Raw genomic sequence first — 19701 nt, forward strand, 5'->3', positions numbered from 1 at the left:
CGGGACGAATCACGATGGGCCGGTACCGAAGTGGGCCGGTCGGATAAGTCACTAGCACATCCCCCACTCCCCCCGTTGACAATTTACTAGTTGTACCGAAGTGGGCCGGTCGAGAGTCCCGGGCTGATTTTTAGTCCCAGTCCACCACTGGCTACATGACCGTATGATCGCCCATATTGACGCACCTAATTCCTAAACTTCTAACAGATACAAAATAAACCGATCCTTCAGCCTCATATGAGCTCTCAGACACGTTCAAAATTAAACTGTCATCGCTGTCTGAGCTTGCTGCTGTGTCCGCCATCGTGCGTTTACATGCAGATGCTGGGATCCTGAACGGTGCAGCTGGAGCGCTGTGCCCGCATTGACGTCACCCATAATTTGGCGGGAGTTGAAGAATCTCCGACAAGATCCAGGAAATGTCAACATTGAAGGGCAGATTAATGGTTATCAAAGTACAAATATCCAAAATCAGTTCAGTAACAGTTTTCAAGGGGACAATATTTACTCAAATTGATGGGTTTGGATGATGGGGGAAAATCGTGTCACAGGCACTTTAAGTGAATATGTATGAATACTCACATTTCGAAGCTTGGCGGTCCAGCTATCAATGCGGTCCACTACAGGGCGACTGGTTGTGATTCTGGCCCACACCTGAATAACAGGAGGGGGGAAATATATAATGTCAATCATGCATTCAACTAAGACACCGACTAACTCATCCATATACATTTTCTTTACAATGGTACACCAACACTGCTTATTCACAGACCTCCTCTGCAGCCTGTTTGGAGCCCAGGTCCGTCTCGTCCTTGCTGGCAGACGGAGCCAGAGAGCGGCAGGCCGGCTGGTACAGGAACTTCCTCAGGCTCTGGGCGTAGTCTCCCACGGAGCGGTTGTAGTTCCAAAATGTTGGGCTGTGGCTCGGAGACACAGCCTCTGGACTCCCTATTGAGAGCATCAATGTTCATTCTGTGGTTATAAATATTGCCACGTATCTCCACAATAACGGAGATTGAGATCATTATTTACAAAAACCTTGAAAAAGCAAACTCTTTGTCTAGATCTGCTATTTATACTAGCAGTGACACTCGTACAACCTTAGGTCACATTAAGGTTTTTTTTCTTTTTCAAATGACAGAACTATCTGAAAGAGGTGTGTTGTTTTTTAAAATAAAAATACTTCCTCATCAGCAGCCAAACCATTTGAAATTGTACAATGTAGCATTCATATTTTTTTCTTACCCATTCACCACTGTTAAAGACGGTAATACAATGTAAACAGTTGTTTTCCAACTGTACCTAGCTGGCTGCGGTGACTCCTCTCCCCCTCTGTTCGGAGGAACCTCTCCAGGCTTTTCAAATCCTCCATGTAGTCCTCCTTGCTTCCAGGGGAGTTAAACACTGAGGGGGACGTGCGGTATCGGGCTCTCAAACTGGAGCCTTCTGCTGGTCCGATGCTGCTGGCGTAGGGAGAGGAGCCAGGGGAGGGACTGTAGTTCAACACCTGAGAAAGGAAGGACATAATGTGCTCAATGTGAAGAGGAGAAACACAGAAGGAGTCATTAAATACATTGACCCACCACCACAACCCCACGGGCTAGGATAGATAACAGTGATGTAAGGGACGTACCTTTCCAAAGGCAACTGAGGGGGAAAAGGCCCCCCCTGCACTGTTTGGGGTGGATGGGCTGCCGAGCGGAGGGCTGTACCCGGATACACAGCTCGGGGAGAACTTGGGGCTGGTAGTGGCCGGTCTTGAGGGGCTGAAACTCAGAACACTTTGGCCCTGCAGTGGAGACGACTGGGCCGGGGCTGGGGTCTCCTTTTTTTCAGGCTTTTGGGGCGGAGAGGCAAGAATACCTAGGAGCGGAGAGACAACAAGCAGCATACTTAGAACTACATTTCTTTACTTACATCTAATAAGAAATGTTGCAGGTAAAAAAACAGAGCCTCACTTGTGTTTCTCAGACCCAGGAGTTTATGCTGCTCAGGGGATACAGCAATGGAGGAGGGAGCCATGGTGTATTTGAAATATTTCCAGAAGTCAAAAAGAGCATTAAGGCTAAACAGAGAGGCGAGCGCCAGTTCTGCAAACAAGGGAAGATGATTAACACATTTTTGACAGGATCTTCCAGAACATATTATAAACATGTCTGTCTGTTAGAGTCAATTTCAGATTTTCTTTTTTAATATCATTTAGATGAAGGCTCTTTGTCCATCAGACATCCATTAATAAATGAGTGAGCAGTGGGACCTCACCGATGTACCAGATAGGCCAGTAGGTGATGTTGTAGTATCGGCTCAGCAACTGTCCTGACCTAAAATATAGTAAAAAAGATAAACATATCATTATACTTTGCCCTGGACAGATGGAAGATGGTGGTTAGTAAATCAGTTGCTCATGTTTGCCGTAGATAACATTGCTGAACAACTTACATTTCAGTGTAAATCATGCCAGCTAGAGACACGTTCAGCACGGCCCAGGCCAGGACCACCTGTCGAGCCTGCTCCTCCCTCCTCATCCTCAGCGCCCTGTCTATCATGCTGGGCATCCCGTCCTTCACTGGAGTCAACATAATCTGATCTGTTCAGGCTGAGGCAAGAAGCACAGAAAGACACTGTCAGACAAACGAGAAATCAGAATACCTTTACTCGTCCCACAGAAGGGAAATGTACATTGTTACAGCAACGAGCCAAAGACCGCTTAATATTAATTAAGAAGCATGCATAAAATATTAAAGATATTAATATAAAGTACACAATTAACCAAATACACATCCAGTGACAGTATTGTTTTGTCCTAGCTACATTCAAGGAGAGATCTTACAAGTTAGAAATAACTAATAACGTGTAGCTTGTGTTACAAATAAATCACTATCCTTTTGCAAATAAAACATAGTGGAACCAAACTGTGGCAACATGACACAAATGCTGGTAGTGCAGGACAGTTAGCAGACATGCTAGCTAAACGGTTAGCTAAAGTTAGCTAGCTTAAATATAAACAATGCGAATACGTGGGGGAATGTTTAGACTTTAGTGTACATTTAAAACACCGAAAACACATATGCGCTTTACCGATACAATGAAACAACCAAAATACGAATAGATAATGCATGAAATATAGATAATTCATACCACGTTACAGTGAATGATTGCTGCACCGCTGCATGTTTTTGTATTTTAACCGGAAGCTACACTATTTACTTCCGGTCCGAACCTTATCTTTTTAAATAACTTTAATTTAAGTTTAAATGTTTTTTTACTATTACACAAGTCTCCAGGAACTGCAATATAATATTTAGAAGTAGTCAGAAACAAAAGGAAAAGGGCTATTTAGTTCCCTGACAGTTACAGATAGTACTGAAGGTTGTTAAGATACATTGTTATAATACTTTTTTGATAGTGTTTAAAGAAACTAAAATGTGTTTACATTTAAGATAAGTAGCACACTTAGCAAACCAATCATATGTATTAATTTATGATAATTATAGTCTGCTTTTAGTCAGAAAACATATCAAAGTAAGTTACTCATACATACTGCCAAATGAGGGTGTTATTGCTCAATGTTATCCAAATGGTATTTCATGTAATGAGGATGTGATGGATGTACAGCAGCTGGGTAACCATTTACACACACATATGTATTCAGTGAAGTAGTTATTTGTGCTTTCAACTTATGTAAATCAATCAACAACATAAAGCAGCGGTTATTGTCCATTTATTCAAACATAACGCAACAGATAGGTTTGAGCTATAACATTTCATCATTTTCAACAGAAACAAAAAGGAATATGAATTTAATGCCCAGCTTCACGTTTCCAAGAGTCTTACTTTCATTCACACATTGACATTTTTACTTAAATAAAAAGAAATACAAAATCATGATTTTTAAATAAATAGAGTAAAGCACAGTCCAGTTAGCAATAACATATCAGGTCTAAAATGCAAGAATATGGCATCAGAAATTTGAATTGACATTATTATGCAACTACAAATAAACATCAGCCATTCATCCAATGTTATCGAGTGAGTCAAAATAAACAGAGTAACTCATATTACACAGGTCTGAGGTAATGAAGAGAAAGGAGAACTTTGTAGAAATACAGTCAGATGTTTATCAGTTCTCTTATAATATGGCAAATATTATTTTAGCAGAACTGATAAGCTTGTGAGACTTGACATATATTAATGTACAATGTGGTAATTGCAATGCAGTGAATATGTGACAATGTAACTGACATTTGGCAAAAACTGGAGGTAAACATCAGTTTTCTAGTAAAGTATATAAATAAAATCTCAAAAGGCACAGTGTGGTCAATGAGGGGGTGACAGGGACTTCTCAGAGTTATATCCTCCAACGTCTAAACCACAGTCCTCATTGCTGGCTGAGTCTGCTCCTCTTCCCCTACCATCATCTTCCTCCTCTTCCTCTTCCTCCTCCTCCTCCTCCTCATCTTCTTCTTCCTCCTCTAATTCCTGCTCCTTCCGCGACGCTCTCTCAGTCTTGGGCCCTTTGCATATTTTGAGGTGACGGGTAAGGTGGTATTTGGTGAGGAAAGCTTTGTGGCATTTCTCACAGACAAAGTCTCGTCGGCCCTCGTGAGAGTTCATGTGCTTCTTCAGGTGGTTGTTCTTGAGGAAATGTTTGTTACACTTTGGGCACTGTATCCGGCGCTCACTGCGGGGCAAAAGGACAAAAAACACACATTATATAACCTAAATAACCTTATCTGCTAAATATCTCTCCATCTGTTTAGTTCTACAGCTTTGTATAAAGTGCAATAAATAAGTAACGTACTGTGTATGAGAGAACATGTGTTGTTTCAGGTCATGTTTCCTGATGAATGCTCGCTCACAGAGGTCACACTTGAATTTCTCCGCAACGGTATGGATAAGCATGTGCGACGCCACATGGGATTTCTGGGTGAACAACTTCTCGCAAACAGTGCATCTGTAGTTCTTCTGACCTGTTGTGGCAAAAAGAAAAAGCCGTATTATGATCAATTTCCGGTTCATATTTGTATTTAGTGTCTTTACTATGACATGTTTCCATGATTTAATGTTCAAAAAGATAAAGAAAAAAAAAAAAATCATAATATGTATGGCCCCTTTAATGAACCGTGTAAACACCTGTGTGAATCTTGAGGTGCTGCCTGAGGTTGCTGGGATCGCTGAAGGCCTTACTGCAGTAATCACACTTGTGAGGTTTCATGCCCACGTGCCCCATGAAGTGCACGTTGAGCCTGGTGGATGTGATGAAAGCCCGGGAACACATGCTGCACTTGAATTTCTTCTCCCGAACATGACCCTGACCTTTTCCTCTGGGTGTTACATTGTTAGAGTTTCTATCACTGCTGCCTTTGCTGCTGCTGTGTAATTGTCCTGCAGCGTGGGCATGGCAGGGCCATGGGGAGGAGGAGGAGCTTGAGGTCCCATTGGCCAGCTTCTCTTCCTGGTGTTGTTGCTGTTGCTGTTGCTGCTGCTGCTGCTGCTGCTGCTGCTGCTGCTGCTGTTGCTGTACCTGTTGCTGTTGCAGTTGCTGCTGCTGCTGCTGCTGAGAGTGGTCCTGCTGCACTGGGCTGTGACTGTGTGGAGGCTGGTTATGGCTGTGGTTGCTGTTATGGCTGCCAAGGTGAGACTTGAGCTCGGAGAAGGAGGAGCACTCTTTGCCACATTGGCAGATCTGGCCCTCTGGCACTTGAGGAACACCTGTGGAGACACAAAAGATGGTTTAACGGTCAAGATCAAGCAGTGGATAACCGGCGTTATAACATTTAAAATCATCTGTCATCTCACCCATCAGTCTGCAGTAGTCTCTGCTGTAGTAGAAGAGCAGCTCCTGGTCCGGATGGATCTCTGTGGTTGTGCAGAAGAACAGTTTACCGTTGGCAGAGTAAGCCACCAGGTTCTGCTCCTCACGGCTCCTAAACACACACACATAAACACCGCATGTGTATTTACATATTGGTGAAATTGCATTGCAAACGTTGATCACGAGCGCTGACAATGTCGCATTTCTCTTTATTGGGTTTGCCTTTATTATAACAGGACAATTACTGTTCATTGTGGCAAAAATGTCAATCAAAATTCTGGTTGCATTGAAATACATATTTTACTCTTTACCTTGCTTTGCGAACAAACATCATCCAGTTGCACTCGTTCTCGTCCGTTGTCACGATGTAGAATTCCAGCACATTGTTGTGGTACATCTGAAACAAAGAGACAGGTTTATCACTTAATATAGTTTTGCAGTGATTGTGACTGGAAAACCCACAGTCCAATAAAAAAAAAAAAGCTACCGCACTGACCTTCCATATTTGTGGCGTGTCCTTTTCTGGCCAATCAGAGAGATCCACGTTGCTACAGTGCTGGCCCGCCATTGGTCCAAAGCAGGTCCTTGGAGGAATGACGTCCCGTGCAAAAACTCCTAAAAAAAGGGGGCACATTATGTCAGCAAGCTAATTCATAGTCTACCAAAAGCTTTGTCTACCTATGCATTAGCTTTTTCTATATGAAAAATTATTTCTTTATATAAAAACTTCTTATAAATGTAGTAAAAATAAAAAATAATTACAAGAAAAAGACAATAAAATAAATACCAGAAAATGTAAAACTACTCCCAGAAAGTGCCCTTATTATTATTACATTAGTGTGCATAGAATCAGGTATGATGATCTTTAAAAAGTCTATCAATCTGTTCCACGGATAATAATGAACTAGCAGATATATAAATGATTACAATGCCCTTACCGAGCGGTTCGTCAGCCACTGAGATGCGCAGGCACAGCGGGCGCGGCAGAGAGAGGCGTGCCCGGCTTTGGATCGGAGCGTCTGGGATGAAGGTGACCGGGCCGTGTTCTGGGCAGTCTGAGGTATACGAGCGCTCACACAGCGTGCACCCTGGGAGAAAATAACAACTTATGAGTTAACACTGATACAAGTCCTTATACAGAGTCAAGTCCCTGCTTTGTGTACACCATGCTTTTTTTACTTGAAGTTTGAGACTGATTTCTACAATAACTGTTAAAAGAGTATTAGTGGAAACAAACGTGGGAAAGTAAGAACACGTATAAGAGGGGTTAGAGGGAAAGAAAGGTAGGCTTCAATTTGGAGGAATAATATTTTTGTTCAGAGCTTCATAGCTTTTGTCAGACCTAGAAAAGATGATTTTGAAAATCCATTGATATTTTTAAGGTTTAAAAGATATACAAAACAAACACTCACAGATGGTGTAGGCAGTGACCATGTTCTCCTTGTTGGAGGTAGAGTCCTCCAGCTGCAGGGTGGAGTTGACCAGCACCAGGTTGTTTTCTGGCCCCAGGGACACCTCTGCAGTGATGGGGGACACGTTGACCGCCTCCAGCCCCATCCCAGAGTGTCCGTGGAGCGACACCGGCTCCAGCTGGCCCTGGTTGAGCACCACACTGACTACGCCTGAGTTCAGTTCCCCGTTTGTATGGAGTCCTCCCGCTCCTCCTCCTCCGGTGTTCCCCACTCGACCCCCCATGTGATCCGGCTCCATCACCACAGGTAGTTCGAGAACAGTGGGTCCATGGAGGGGCATAACCCCGCCGGACGAGTCCACCCCGGTCAGTCCTTCGTGCTGAGGTTGCCTCCCCCCTCCGAGCTGCTGCTGGGAGTCGGACACTGACACCACCCCGACTCCCTCCATGGAGGCCAGCTCCTCCCCCATCCGGTCAGGGGACATGGGGCTGCTGACACGCGACTCCATGGCCAATCCTGAAGAGTCCAGCTCATGAGGGCCGGGCTGGTGGAGGTCCCCCTGGCCGCTGACCTGTCTGGAGTCCATGGGCACCAGGCCCTGCTCCAGGGGGCCTCCGGGGCCACTGTAGTGATCCAAACCTGAGGGGTTGTTGCTGGACACAGACAGGGTCCCATCCATGTTGAGGCTGCTGGGATGAATGTACTGAGGGGGTGGACGGTCTGCCAGATAGGACAGGATACCTACAGCAGGACAGAACAAGGGAACGTGATTACTGTCACTTCATGACCCTCTAATGAGGAACAGGAATAGTGTCAGTGTAAGACTGATTCTGCCACGATGCAACAAAGAACATCATTCCTGCCTGTCAATACACTGGCAATAAGAATGACTAATATCCAATAATACAACACTGTATATATTATAATATAAATAGCATATATTGTAGTAAAATGTGCAGATTTTTACTTTAATTTGTTATATTTATATACATATTTCATTCTATTATTCTAATATTACAGTACCTGGCAATATGTGTCGGAAGTAGCTGCTCTCCAGGTGGGGGTACGGAGGCGGGGGCAAAGAGTAGTTCCTCTCCGGCAGACCACACATCACTCCTCTGTCACTCAGCGGACCCATGGGGAGCATCAGCGAGAGGGCCGAGGGGAGGGATCCCAGGGAAGGACCCAGGCTGGGGATGGCCACTGGCATGCCTGAAATATAAAAAAAGAAATGAAAACAAGAATAATTATAGCAAAGAAAGGAAAGACATCAGTAGCCTGAGACTAGATCCTTAATATCTAATCCAAAAGAGATGAATGCACAATAACTATTTGATATAGTTTAAAAGTTGATGTTCCTCTATATCAAACATAACAAGTGACAAATATATTGCTGTGCCTCTCTTTAACTTCAATTTGGACAGTTGCTGATCACGTGATGCTTTGTCTTATCACAGTAGGTCTTGCTATAGTGCGTTGTTTGAGCAAACATGCCTGGCTTGTCGCGTCATTCATACCTGGAGTAGGAATGGGGTTGTGTGTGGGGGAGGTGGGCAGACCCAGGTGGCTGGCACTCACTGAGGGCACACTGAGCTGGTCCATGCCCACAGGACTCAGGTTCATGTCGTTCATCCTGAAGAAACAACAGCAGAGTTACTCCAGAGACAGAGCAATAACAGACTGCTCCAGCCCCACCGTCATAATGACAGATATAGCAAAACACTTAAAACACCTCACCTCTGGCTGGCAGATAAATCACTGCTCTATAGTTTGAGTTTCTCCCTCTCCATAACCATGAACAATGTGCACAAAATCTAAACTGCAAATCTGTAATTGATATACTATCCTACAGTATATGTTTATATTACTGCTACTGTAGTATATGTCTATATTTCAATTGCTGCACATTTTCCCAATTTGGGATCAATAAAGTATTTATCTATCCATCTATATGACAGCACGCTAAATACCATGCAAACAATGTGGGATATTGGCTGCTGTTTACACACTGTTAGCTATGAGAAACACTTAGATTAAGTCTATTTTGTCGGTCTTCATTTTGATTTATTGAGCCCTTATGTAATTGTTAGCATGTAGAGACACACATAGACAGTTAATACACGTAAGCAATGTTACCTGAATTCAACAACTGTCCATCATCAACCATGTACTGCTGAATGGTGCTTTTATTCGTCTCTCCCTGTGAAATAAAACACCTGGTATAACAACAACATTACCTAAAACGACACAGAATTCACACTTCTTATAGATATTCCATTCAAGCGGCTACAATTAAAGATAGAATAACATTTAAGCGACATTTTTGCAAGTACCTTCAACCAGTGTTGTTACAATGCTAACATTAGCCTTGCTAACTTATATCTACATAGATCGTCAAAACTAAGAATTATCATGCGTTTTAGCTGCAGAAATAGACGTTACCACCGAATATGAAGCTCCATTGCAAAAATACGTCTTATATGAAAAGGAGTACGACTTGAAAATAAAAACATACCAGCACAATAGTTCCCTGCACGGGGCCATGACAGTATTCTGCTTCTAGTGCGCATGCGCAGCGGTAAAAGTGAATGTGTGTTGTGCTGATCTCAGGTCAGATTTTCGGTCCTCCACTCTCCCGATTCACGGAAAGCGGCGGATCGTCAGGGGGCTTTATTGTATGCAAGACCATTTTTGCCAATGTGATGGGAAAAATAAATATGTATGTCATTATTCCAAACTTTCCCTATATAATGACTTAATGTGACAGCATTATAACTTAGTAAGAGTTACTACTTATTACTAGTTATTACTTCAACAAATACTGTCATTATTATTACTGGGATCTTTTTATATATAATCAAAATTAACATAACAAATACAAATATTACTATTTGTGTTTGGTTTATAACTTTGTTCGTACTGTTTAAAAAATAAAAATAAACAGCAGGGGGATTTATCATAGATATGGGTGTGAATCTCTATGGTGTGAATACAAATCTTACCCCCAAAAGGTTATTTTCAATTATGCTAATAAAGACTCAAAAAATCTCGATTTCAGTTTATATACAATCTTGAACATGTATCACAGAAATGGTCAAATCATTTTAATGTCAAAAACTCATCGTTTTAAATATATTAATTATTAGGTGTTACACCACATATGTTACCTTTTACAATTATACTCCAAGAGTAAACTGGCTTGAATGATCATATTTGTACACAGCTTAGAAAATAAAAAGTATTTATATGTTGCCTACATTTGCAAGACATTTACAATGAAAAAGTCAGCAGTGTACATTTCCATGATGAGTTGCTTCACAGTGTGAACGGAAGGAAGAAAGGTTATATAAACAGTATTATCTTGATGAGAAAACCACTCTGCATCTCCGCCCCGGATCACACCCACCATGCCTCCAGCCTCAAAAGCCAAACTAACAAGATGACACACAGACTGAACATTTACCCGAGGAAGAAGTGCCCACTTATAGAAGATCACAACTTAGATATTTAATCACAATAAAAAGAAAACTCTTGCTGAAAACATGAGATTACTTTGAGGAGACTCTGGCAGGGTAAGTTGCATTGATGGCACAAAGTGTATTTCATATTCAACCGCTATGTACTTTAATTTGTCCCTTTTTCTATTAGAAAGATGTCTCATACATGTAAGGATATAATGGAGCATACTCCATTCATCCCTCCACTGGCTCTCCACGGCTTCTCTATGGAAAACAGTGGAGCACACTACAAGGATGCACTACGACTGAGACTGCCCCTCCACATGGACGCATATCTGGACCCAGTGCACGACCAGAGGTTACCCTACAGACGGCTAACTTATTTCCCTTTCCACGTCCCCTTTGGTGTGTGTGATTATTCCTTTGAACCTGCTTTTATCCGGAAAAGGAACGAAAGGGAGCGGCACCGAGTGCGCTGCGTAAACGAAGGTTACGCACGGCTCAGAGAGCATCTGCCGCAGGAGTTTGAGGACAAGCGGCTCAGCAAAGTGGAGACCCTGCACGCTGCTATTGACTATATCAAACACCTGCAGAGCCTGCTGGACTTAAACGTGTCCGGGATGGAGATGCCACTCGTTGGAGACGCGCGTAACCGTGCGTCGCTGCCGCAGAGGACAGAGTGCAACAGTGATGGAGAATCCAAAACTGGCCTCAACGACAGTGAGGAAATTGTTTACTGATATTAAGTGTATCTCTTTCTGTGATCTGCTGTACATTATTTACATTTTGGAGAAAGCAAAACATGCCAAATGGAAACAATTCACTATCTGATTGTATTCGGTCTGCATTAATCAACATTGTTTGTTTACATTTGGGGGGGTTCAGTATACTATAGGACAAACAACCATTAAAAAAAAAATCTGTTTATTTCAGATTAAAATATCCTTGATTCATTTTAAGCTTGTATTATTTTTTGCATCTTGTTGCTATTGTTGATATGGTGGTTATGTGCTTTTCGGTTATTGGAAAAAAAGAAAAAATTTATCTTGACCATATTTTATAAACTGAATGAGGTAAATTTAGCAAAACACATAAAACAAAATATTACACGAGAATATTATGCATAAGAATTCAAAAATAAATTTAAAAAGAAGAATTATGCCTTTTTTGTGGTACATTTGACAGGTTGAGCATGTCATCTCAATACTTAACATATTACGTTTCCTTAATTTGTGTGGGCTAACCAAATATTTGTTTTATCATTGTATTGAATACAGGAAAAACGATATAAATAACAAACCTATATCAAGACATGAGAGTATAACCTCAAAATTAAAAATAAAAAGGGAATCTAGTAAGACAACAATAGACAAAATACAATTACTATAAATGGATCACATTTATAGTGTCTAGTCCTGATTGAGATTGTAATATAAATATTTTACCCAACAGAAGAAAAAATGCTATCAGGCTTTAAATAACTAGTAGGCTTAAATGGTCCCTGAAGCACAGAAACGACACCTCAAACTAAGTATTCCTTAAGTGCTCTTCAAAGACCACCTACTGACGGCACCGTATATCTCAGGAAGCTTCTTCCCCTAATAGCTTATAGAATGCATTTATCAGGCAACCATGTTTGTGTGTTTATGCTTCCCACCTCCGCTGACCTGCACGGAAACAGCTCACAATTTCAGATTTTCAGAAAAACCCAAACCACAAATTGGGGGGAAAAAAGTCAACATGATATTGTATACAAGTAGAAGGAGTTTGGAGAGACCAGCAGAGTGCCGTGCAAGTGAACCGTGTTGCTGCTGAAGAAAGGCATTGCTTTCCACGAAGGCGTGACATAACAAAGGTGTTGGGCTGTGCAGTTTGTGAATTAGACCCAATAATTATCCAAGTGCTGGTACCCGGGCTGGATGGTTCAGTGGCATTCTGAAGATAGGGAACATGGAGCTACTTAAATGAAAGCCTCGGCTATAATGGATGTTTTCTCTCCGGAAGCTCACACGCTGATTTTAATCTCATTCCTGCACATATTCCTTACAGGCATTGCTCCACTTTACTGGAAGGTATAGTTGCGAATGCATGAATCTGATTTAGTACAAAAGCCAGAAGAAAAGATTATATGTTTCGGTAATGATAAGGATCATATCAACTGATTTAAGTTATCATCTTGGTGAATCTATTTATGCCACAATAACCTCTTAACACATACAACACATTACAAACTGCATACTTATTCCGATATATCTTGCAGTCAACACATAGACAATATCTTTTACATAGACCTCGTAGATATACATAGGCAAAAAAAGCTCTCCCAATTAAGGATATGAAGCATAAAATATGAAAATGTAGTCAAAAGAAAAAGTAGAATCATGGGCAAAACATTTGACAATGGCCCCTGGGACCAGTCATTTAAAAGGCCCCAGTATCTGTACAACATAGAAGCAAGGCAGACTGTATGGTTGTTTGGCCTCTTTTTGTTGCTGTTTTGTGACTTCAAAGTCAATTTCTGTCTTTCTGTCCTTTAAGTCTAAAGGTGTTTTGCATGTCTCTATTTGTCACTCTTTATAGTGGGTCTTTTTTTTCTAGTTTTTTTTTTTGTTGAGTCTTGTTGTGGTCTCTTTGCAGCTGTTCTGCATCTCTTTGTTGCTGGATATGTATCTTGGTTGGTACATGCGTCTTTGACTTACATATTATAGGTGAAAGCCAGTTGGGCCCCTGACACTTTGGTTTCCTGCTCCGGCTAAAAAATCCATCCACGGGTGGAATAATCAACCAAGATGGAGGAGGGAATGGATTATTGAAATGGAGAAAATAAATATCTAAAATAACATGATCAGAGGACTCCTGTGTGTGTGACGGATTGGAGTTCTTTGATAAGCCTGCTAGTGTTGCCTTTTGTGTTTAAGGCTGCAGATTAGTGCTGTGCAGGAGAGAAAATACCTGCTAACATGCACGATGACTTGGATAGATAACGTTTATCAGTTCAATAAGATCAGTGCGGGACCACCGGGTAAGGTTTCTGCAACGTGTCGAGACACAGAGCCCACATTTAGAGACGGAAACGGAACAAATGCGAGTAACAGGAAACACAGTGATGCGGGGAAAATATGTTGATGCACTTTAGCTTAAACAATTTCTCAGCTGCCTTGGTCATTTTATTACACTGTAAATGCTAATTTACCGTATCAAGGCTGAAAATGTCCACCATTTGGGATTATTAAAAAAGAAGGTATTTTACAACCCTCCATTTCCAGTAGATACCTGTATAAGTGGTTGAAGCAAGTGTTGCATAATGTAGTTTACATTGCATTTGTGGGAAAATAATGTATTTATGAGCTACACTACTAAACAACATTGCAATTATATTAGCAAGAAAATGTACTTAAAGTGTCAAAAGTAATGGTACTCACACAGAATGCTCACTATCAGTGTCATGTATTGCATTATTGGATCATTGTTGCAGATACATTAAGATGTAAGCAGTACTTGAAGGTTAAACTTCTTATATACCTTTTGGTAGTTCCATCTTTAGAAATATATCTTATTTTATAAAATGGAAATTCTCAAAAAGAACACATTTCTCAAAATTGTTTGAAAGATTCGCCCCTAAATATTGACGTATATAGTTGATGATTTTGTCCACTCCCTGCATCTCTTTTATGAAGTTAACTACTGGATTAAGGAGAAGAAAATGATTATTATAATATATTATAATGATGCATAATTACAACAGGGCTTGGTTATAATAAAGTTACAAAATCAGGTCAGTCAAGTTTCAGTGATTCAGCAAAAACTGGTTAGTTCTTGAAGGATTACACAGAAGCCAACGATGAATCCGTAAGTGTAATTTATTAAATTAAATACATATTTACAAGTGGGTATAAGTTAGCAAATGTGTGACATGAAGTGAAATGATGTGATTAACGTGCCTGCAGTTCATCAAGCTGCTCAAGGATGGTGTCTTTTTCGAATTCCAAAAGTGAGATCTTACGGTTCTTGTCGCTCACCTCCTGTCAAAAATATGGAAACAATGGCCACATCAAAAAGAAGCAAACAGACCAATCGATCAGAAATTATTGCAAATTTAAACAAAGGCATTTGAACAGTTTTTAAGCTTTACGGCAGGGGTGTCCAAACTACGGCCCAGGGGCAAAATGCGGCCTGCGGACCATTTTGAATCGGCCCTCATCAAATAAAAAAAGTATAATGGAATATGGCCCACAAATGAAACTTGTGTTTGTCTCATATTGTACTTCTTAAATATAAATGTAAAAATATATTACACAGTATTATTCATGTGTTAATAAGACCTATTTCTCCTTATTATAATCAATCTGAGGCTTCTGTTTGAAGGGATGAGCTGCCAACACTCACGAGCATAATTTATCTAGCCTACATCTGATTGATTTTGCTAACTTATAACTGAACGTATGAGGCAATATACCTCTGAATGGCCCAGCCCTTTGTATATTTTTCTGTATGTGGCTCTCGGTGAAAAAAGTTTGGACACCCCTGGTTTACAGTAATAACATTTCCCACATTTTCTGCTCTCCTCACCTGAGCCAGTGCTGTATTCTGCCACCGGAGGTCGCTGTCGGTCACTGCGTCGGGCAGAGAGGCGCTGCTGCCGCTGGTCACATTGGGCTCAGTCATCACAGAGCCCAGAGAGCCGTTCACCCGCTGGATCCGAGACCTGAGGAGGCAAGACCAGGCCTGCAGAGACGCAGGGCAGCGGGCGTTTACACCATGAGTGACAGAACACGGAGTTATTATTAGTATCAATGAGTCAATTAGGCCATGCACTCGCCCCGCCTCCTACCTCTGCTGCTCCGTCCTGCCGGGGGTTGACCCCACTCTGCTGGGTCTGGAAGCTGCCCTGCCTGGCTTGGTTCTCCTCCAGCCGCTGGAGGTACCAGAGGCGGGCCTTCTCCAGAACCTCCATGCCCGAGCACAGAGCGTCCTTCTCCTGCTCCAAGTCCTTCAGACGCTTAACCTGAGGTGGGAGGAAAACCTCTCAATCATGTGAATTTTAAAGATTCGTCAGGATGTTTGAAGTGGGGTTTAATAAAGGTAGGCCTACTTAAACATAGGTGTATCACCAGTGGCGTAACTATCGCCGGTGCAGCCGGTGCAACGCAGCATTATAAAAAATGTAATAGCTTGCATTTATAATGTACAGCAAACCAAAGCACAAGAGCAGCGCTCAAAAGAGAAAGGACAAGAGAGAACAAGGAGATGTAACAGCTAAACTGACAAAATTAGACCGCTTTTTTTGTCATACATCGTCCTCGAAATCGAGCGCTAACGTTAGCAATGTTGACGTGCAGCGGCAGCCGGAGCCGGAGGCTAAAGATAGCTCACCTTCCTCACCACCATCATTGCCATCTAGCTCCACAAGTTAAGCTGTATCCGTGGCCGTGGCTGTGCAACCTCCAGCCAGCCAGGAGGAGAGGCTGGATTTGGCAGTCCCCGGCGGTGGTCCAACATTTCCCCCAAGGGCCCCAACCGATAGGGGACTCTATGGCGCTATTGAGACCCCCGACGCCAAGATCAAATGCTATATTATAGCAACCGGTCTATGTAGGCCTACCGGCCCATCCCCCAGAGACAAACATCAAGGAAACAGGTTTAATCCTCTTCTTAGTTCGCTGTGCCGTTGTCAGGCTGTGGTGGTCTGAGGCCAGGGCAGGCTGTTGTTGATAGCCTATACATGTGGCGCTTCTGAATGTCCGTGCATGTATGAGTGCATCAGCGTGCGCTTATGTTTGGGGCGATGGGGCGATGGGGGGGGGTGGGGGCAATATTTGCACCGGGGCCAATCACAACCTTGTTACGCCACTGTGTATCACCCACAGCAGGAGGTACCCCCAGTCTGGAGAAACAGAAAGCAGTAGGCTACTTGAAAGGAAGCTAAGAAATGTACTGTGAACTGTGGAATCAGCAAATAAACATATATTTGTGTCTGAGTATGCTTTAAATATTTACCTTAGATGCCATTTGGCTGACGCTTTTGTCCAAAGTGGCTTACATAAACACTCAAAAACTGAAACGTTGACTTTAATTAAATGTATCATGTCAACAGATTTCACATAACTGTATTAGGTTCATTGAAAGCAATAATATTAAGTTCAAATAACAAATATTCACTTATGTGAAATCTGTTGACATAAAACATTTTGTTAAAGTCAACGGTTCAGTTTTTTCAGTCCACTAAAGTTCTGTTGACATGCCAACGAGAGCAACTAGGGGTTGCCGAAGGACACTAGGACATGTTGACTGCACCCAATATATACGCTATATTAAGAGTTTAACCTTTACCTTGTCGCCAACCTCGTTTTCCTATGGTACGCTGAATTTGTTATTTATGCTCTGGCCAAAGACACCATTCTCCTTTGATAAAAATTGCAATTTTACCTTATTCAAATAAACTCTACCATTGAGGCAGTGGTTAACCAGCTATTACCAGGTTCTGAGAGGTAAAATCATAGTTTTGTCAATGGAGTCTGGTTGCTTTTCAAAAAAGCTTAGGAAACCAATGTAGTTCCCGGCGAGAAAGCAGTCCAATGGCAAGGTAAAGCAGTGAGAATTTTCTAAATATAGCAAATACTTTAACTGGAATCAAATGTTTTAAGGCTGGGCCCTTGTTTAGGTTGCTAAAATATATTTCATTTCTGCCTGTGTCCAAAGCAGGACATAGCCTCTGTGCCAGTAGTACTTCCTGTTTCTCCATACTGGTGGCAGGTCGACCACCATCTACTGTACATAAAACTCACTATGGATAAGTACTTCATATCACCCCCATTAAAAAAAAAAGTATCTTTCATAGACAGTATCCAGACTCTTCCGGTCACATTTCCACAGTTGAAAAAAGCAGGAAACCTCCCAGAAACAAAATCATAAATGTTCATTTTGGAGGTACAGAACGTTTTGTGAGGTGTGTGTGTTTGTGTGTGTTTGATGACACCATGGGGCTGACTAATGCACAACACTGCCTGTTGTCTTCCAGAGACCCAGAGGCTTTGTTTGAATCAGTGGAGCCAATCTACAGAGCAGCAGGGGGCATGTAGTCCTTTTGTCCCCGCTCTTTGGAAAACATGTTGTTTAAATGGGCTCACACAGAGCTAACAACGGACAGGCAATCATAACATACTGTAGGGTGGTGGTGATACACCTCTACTGTCATGGGGTTACAGTCAGTTTCAAGGCAATCACATGGATTAAGAGGACGTTAGAAACTCATGACAGTCTTGTATCACTAGTTAATTATTCATTTAGCTGTGTGTGACTAATCACATTTCAAGACATGCCCACAAGCTCCCTGTTATTTATGTAAGATAAGATTTTAAAGCTATTATAGCAATCTCAAATCTTGACAACTCTTATAAAAACGCATTTACAGTGGTTGAAAAACTGGTTATATTCAGCCTTTAACAGGAAGCTGTGAGAGGCAGACTTGACATGTGGGAATGTATCACCGGGATGACTGCAGCTACCTTCGAAATAACACTGGAGCTACGATGGAAAACTGATTTAAAACAGAGGGACTTTACAAGCACCTAGGTTAAATGTCCAGTATCTGTTTTTACATGATTTATTCAGTCAAGCTGTCATTTGCCAGTTTAGTCATCTATCTTTTTCATTTCCAAATAAAAACTTATTTCAAAAGCCGACGACTACAGTGTGATTACTCCCAACATAAATATAATAAATACAGGATTTACCAGCAAGAAGTGCATTTATTGCAGTGTGGAGAATGCTTTCGAGCTGCATTATTTCTTTCACTATGTGATGTAAAGTGTACAGGAAAGATAATTTAACAGTAAGTCTGGATCTATTCATAATATGAAAAACATTACTACTGATTTAAAATGTAATCTTTTTAAAGGGTGTGTATTGCAGGAAGTTGGAATAATTATTAGTATTTAAAAAAAAATCAAAATGATTCTGCCTTCCTGTTGACACTTATTCCATGTAATATTAATATACTATCTAAATTCAAACACGTTTAGATTAGTCAAAATCATGTAAAGGCCTTTATTGTGATTGTGTGTGTTTAAATTGACTATAGAAATCTCTTTTAGTATCAGTTGAATTTTAAAAAGTGAACTATTTCACAGGATGACTCAAATTAATAATTAGTTCACATTCCAGAGGAATAGGAAATGTCATGTGAACATTCCGTGTCCATATAGTTCCAACTGGTGACACTCGAGAAGCAGTAAACTTTGTATAATGTACAGTAAGCTTTTACAGTATAACTATAGTCATTGGTGACCTGATTAAAAAGCATGTTCTCACACACACACACACACACACACACACACACACACACACACACACACACACACACACACACACACACACACACACACACACACACACACACACACATACCACCTCCCTACTCACCCATAGGTAGAAGCGCGGAGCGTCCAGGCTGTAGAGGCTGCTCCTGGGCGGAATGATAACCACGGTGTAGGAGGCAGAGCCGGGGGGTCGACAGGCCATGGAGCTCTGAGACCACTACCACTGCCCCACAGCTGAACCACAAACAACAAACCCAGCCAACACCGGTTGACTCAGAAACACCACAGAGGGAGAGTGACAGTTTGTGTGTGAGAGAGAGAGAGAGAGAGAGAGAGAGAGAGAGAAGGCAGGGGTGGAAAAAAACCTGAACGATACACAGGCACAGACAGCATTGTGCCCCCGGGGCGAGGTAATGAAAATTCCACATGTCACTGCCATGACTGGGTACTCCACACGTTTTGGAGAGTAATGGATTACATGTAATGGGATTACCTGATCAGGATACAAACAAAGTATTCCCTTACAGTCACATACGAAATATGTAATCAGATTACTGTTACTTTTTCTTAAATGGGGATAACTTGCAGGATCTATTAATAAAGTTACATTCAAAATGCAGGTTCGTCTTCATTTAGGCTACTTTAATTTGTATGTTTTTAATGCAGTACATGATTATGATTTAATTTTTGTATCCATG

General features: G+C 41.6%; 4 protein-coding genes across 5 annotated transcripts in view; 1 reads left to right on the top strand and 3 right to left on the bottom strand.

Moving 5' to 3' along the window:
- Positions 1 to 3188, bottom strand: part of tmem209 (transmembrane protein 209) — a 9023-nt gene extending 5835 nt beyond the window's left edge. The window contains exons 1-8 of the mRNA XM_010793309.1: positions 3139 to 3188; positions 2440 to 2596; positions 2263 to 2321; positions 1959 to 2090; positions 1634 to 1863; positions 1303 to 1507; positions 773 to 948; positions 583 to 654 (exon numbers count right to left, since the gene is read on the bottom strand). Coding sequence (XP_010791611.1) covers positions 583 to 654; positions 773 to 948; positions 1303 to 1507; positions 1634 to 1863; positions 1959 to 2090; positions 2263 to 2321; positions 2440 to 2579 — 1014 coding nt within the window. The 5' untranslated portion in view covers positions 2580 to 2596; positions 3139 to 3188. The remainder of the gene's footprint in view (positions 1 to 582; positions 655 to 772; positions 949 to 1302; positions 1508 to 1633; positions 1864 to 1958; positions 2091 to 2262; positions 2322 to 2439; positions 2597 to 3138) is intronic.
- Positions 3189 to 3704: 516 nt separating this feature from the next.
- Positions 3705 to 9820, bottom strand: prdm4 (PR domain containing 4). The gene is made up of 12 exons (XM_010793323.1): positions 9743 to 9820; positions 9364 to 9427; positions 8745 to 8860; positions 8251 to 8439; positions 7228 to 7968; positions 6754 to 6903; positions 6312 to 6430; positions 6127 to 6212; positions 5800 to 5927; positions 5134 to 5712; positions 4802 to 4970; positions 3705 to 4681 (listed from the first exon to the last, which is right to left on the bottom strand). Exons 3-12 carry the CDS (start codon positions 8857 to 8859, stop codon positions 4318 to 4320), a joined length of 2640 nt encoding a protein of 879 aa, XP_010791625.1. The 5' UTR covers position 8860; positions 9364 to 9427; positions 9743 to 9820; the 3' UTR covers positions 3705 to 4317.
- A 1083-nt stretch (positions 9821 to 10903) lies between these two features.
- Positions 10904 to 11425, top strand: LOC104964668 (achaete-scute homolog 4). The gene has a single exon (XM_010793516.1). The coding sequence runs from the start codon at positions 10904 to 10906 to the stop codon at positions 11423 to 11425; it is 522 nt and encodes a 173-aa protein (XP_010791818.1).
- Positions 11426 to 14539: 3114 nt separating this feature from the next.
- Positions 14540 to 19303, bottom strand: LOC104964521 (suppressor APC domain-containing protein 1-like). Of its 2 annotated transcripts, none has more exons than XM_010793334.1 (4): positions 19107 to 19303; positions 15517 to 15690; positions 15255 to 15410; positions 14540 to 14707 (listed from the first exon to the last, which is right to left on the bottom strand). In XM_010793334.1, exons 1-4 carry the CDS (start codon positions 19203 to 19205, stop codon positions 14618 to 14620), a joined length of 519 nt encoding a protein of 172 aa, XP_010791636.1. In that variant the 5' UTR covers positions 19206 to 19303; the 3' UTR covers positions 14540 to 14617. The 2 variants fall into 2 exon arrangements, with proteins under 2 accessions (XP_010791636.1, XP_010791644.1); XM_010793342.1 differs by lacking the exon at positions 19107 to 19303 and adding an exon at positions 16059 to 16416.
- Positions 19304 to 19701: the final 398 nt, after the last annotated feature.

The sequence above is a fragment of the Notothenia coriiceps genome, unplaced genomic scaffold (assembly GCF_000735185.1).
Source record: "Notothenia coriiceps isolate Sejong01 unplaced genomic scaffold, NC01 NC01_scaffold00001922, whole genome shotgun sequence".
Taxonomy (NCBI): domain Eukaryota; kingdom Metazoa; phylum Chordata; class Actinopteri; order Perciformes; family Nototheniidae; genus Notothenia; species Notothenia coriiceps.

Bases quoted from the DNA above. Each gene is read 5' to 3' on its own strand.
- prdm4 (XM_010793323.1), bottom strand. From the start codon at position 8,859: ATGAACGACATGAACCTGAGTCCTGTGGGCATGGACCAGCTCAGTGTG. The intron at 8,440-8,744 runs GTATGAATGACG...TTTATATTTCAG, and splicing joins CAACCCCATTCCTACTCCAG to GCATGCCAGTGGCCATCCCC. The intron at 5,928-6,126 runs GTAAAGAGTAAA...GTGTGTGTTTAG, and splicing joins ATGTTTGTTCGCAAAGCAAG to GAGCCGTGAGGAGCAGAACC.
- LOC104964668 (XM_010793516.1), top strand. From the start codon at position 10,904: ATGGAGCATACTCCATTCATCCCTCCACTGGCTCTCCACGGCTTCTCT.
- LOC104964521 (XM_010793334.1), bottom strand. From the start codon at position 19,205: ATGGCCTGTCGACCCCCCGGCTCTGCCTCCTACACCGTGGTTATCATT. The intron at 15,691-19,106 runs GTGAGTAGGGAG...CTCCCACCTCAG, and splicing joins CTCCGCGCTTCTACCTATGG to GTTAAGCGTCTGAAGGACTT. The intron at 14,708-15,254 runs GTGAGGAGAGCA...TATTTTTGACAG, and splicing joins AGAATACAGCACTGGCTCAG to GAGGTGAGCGACAAGAACCG.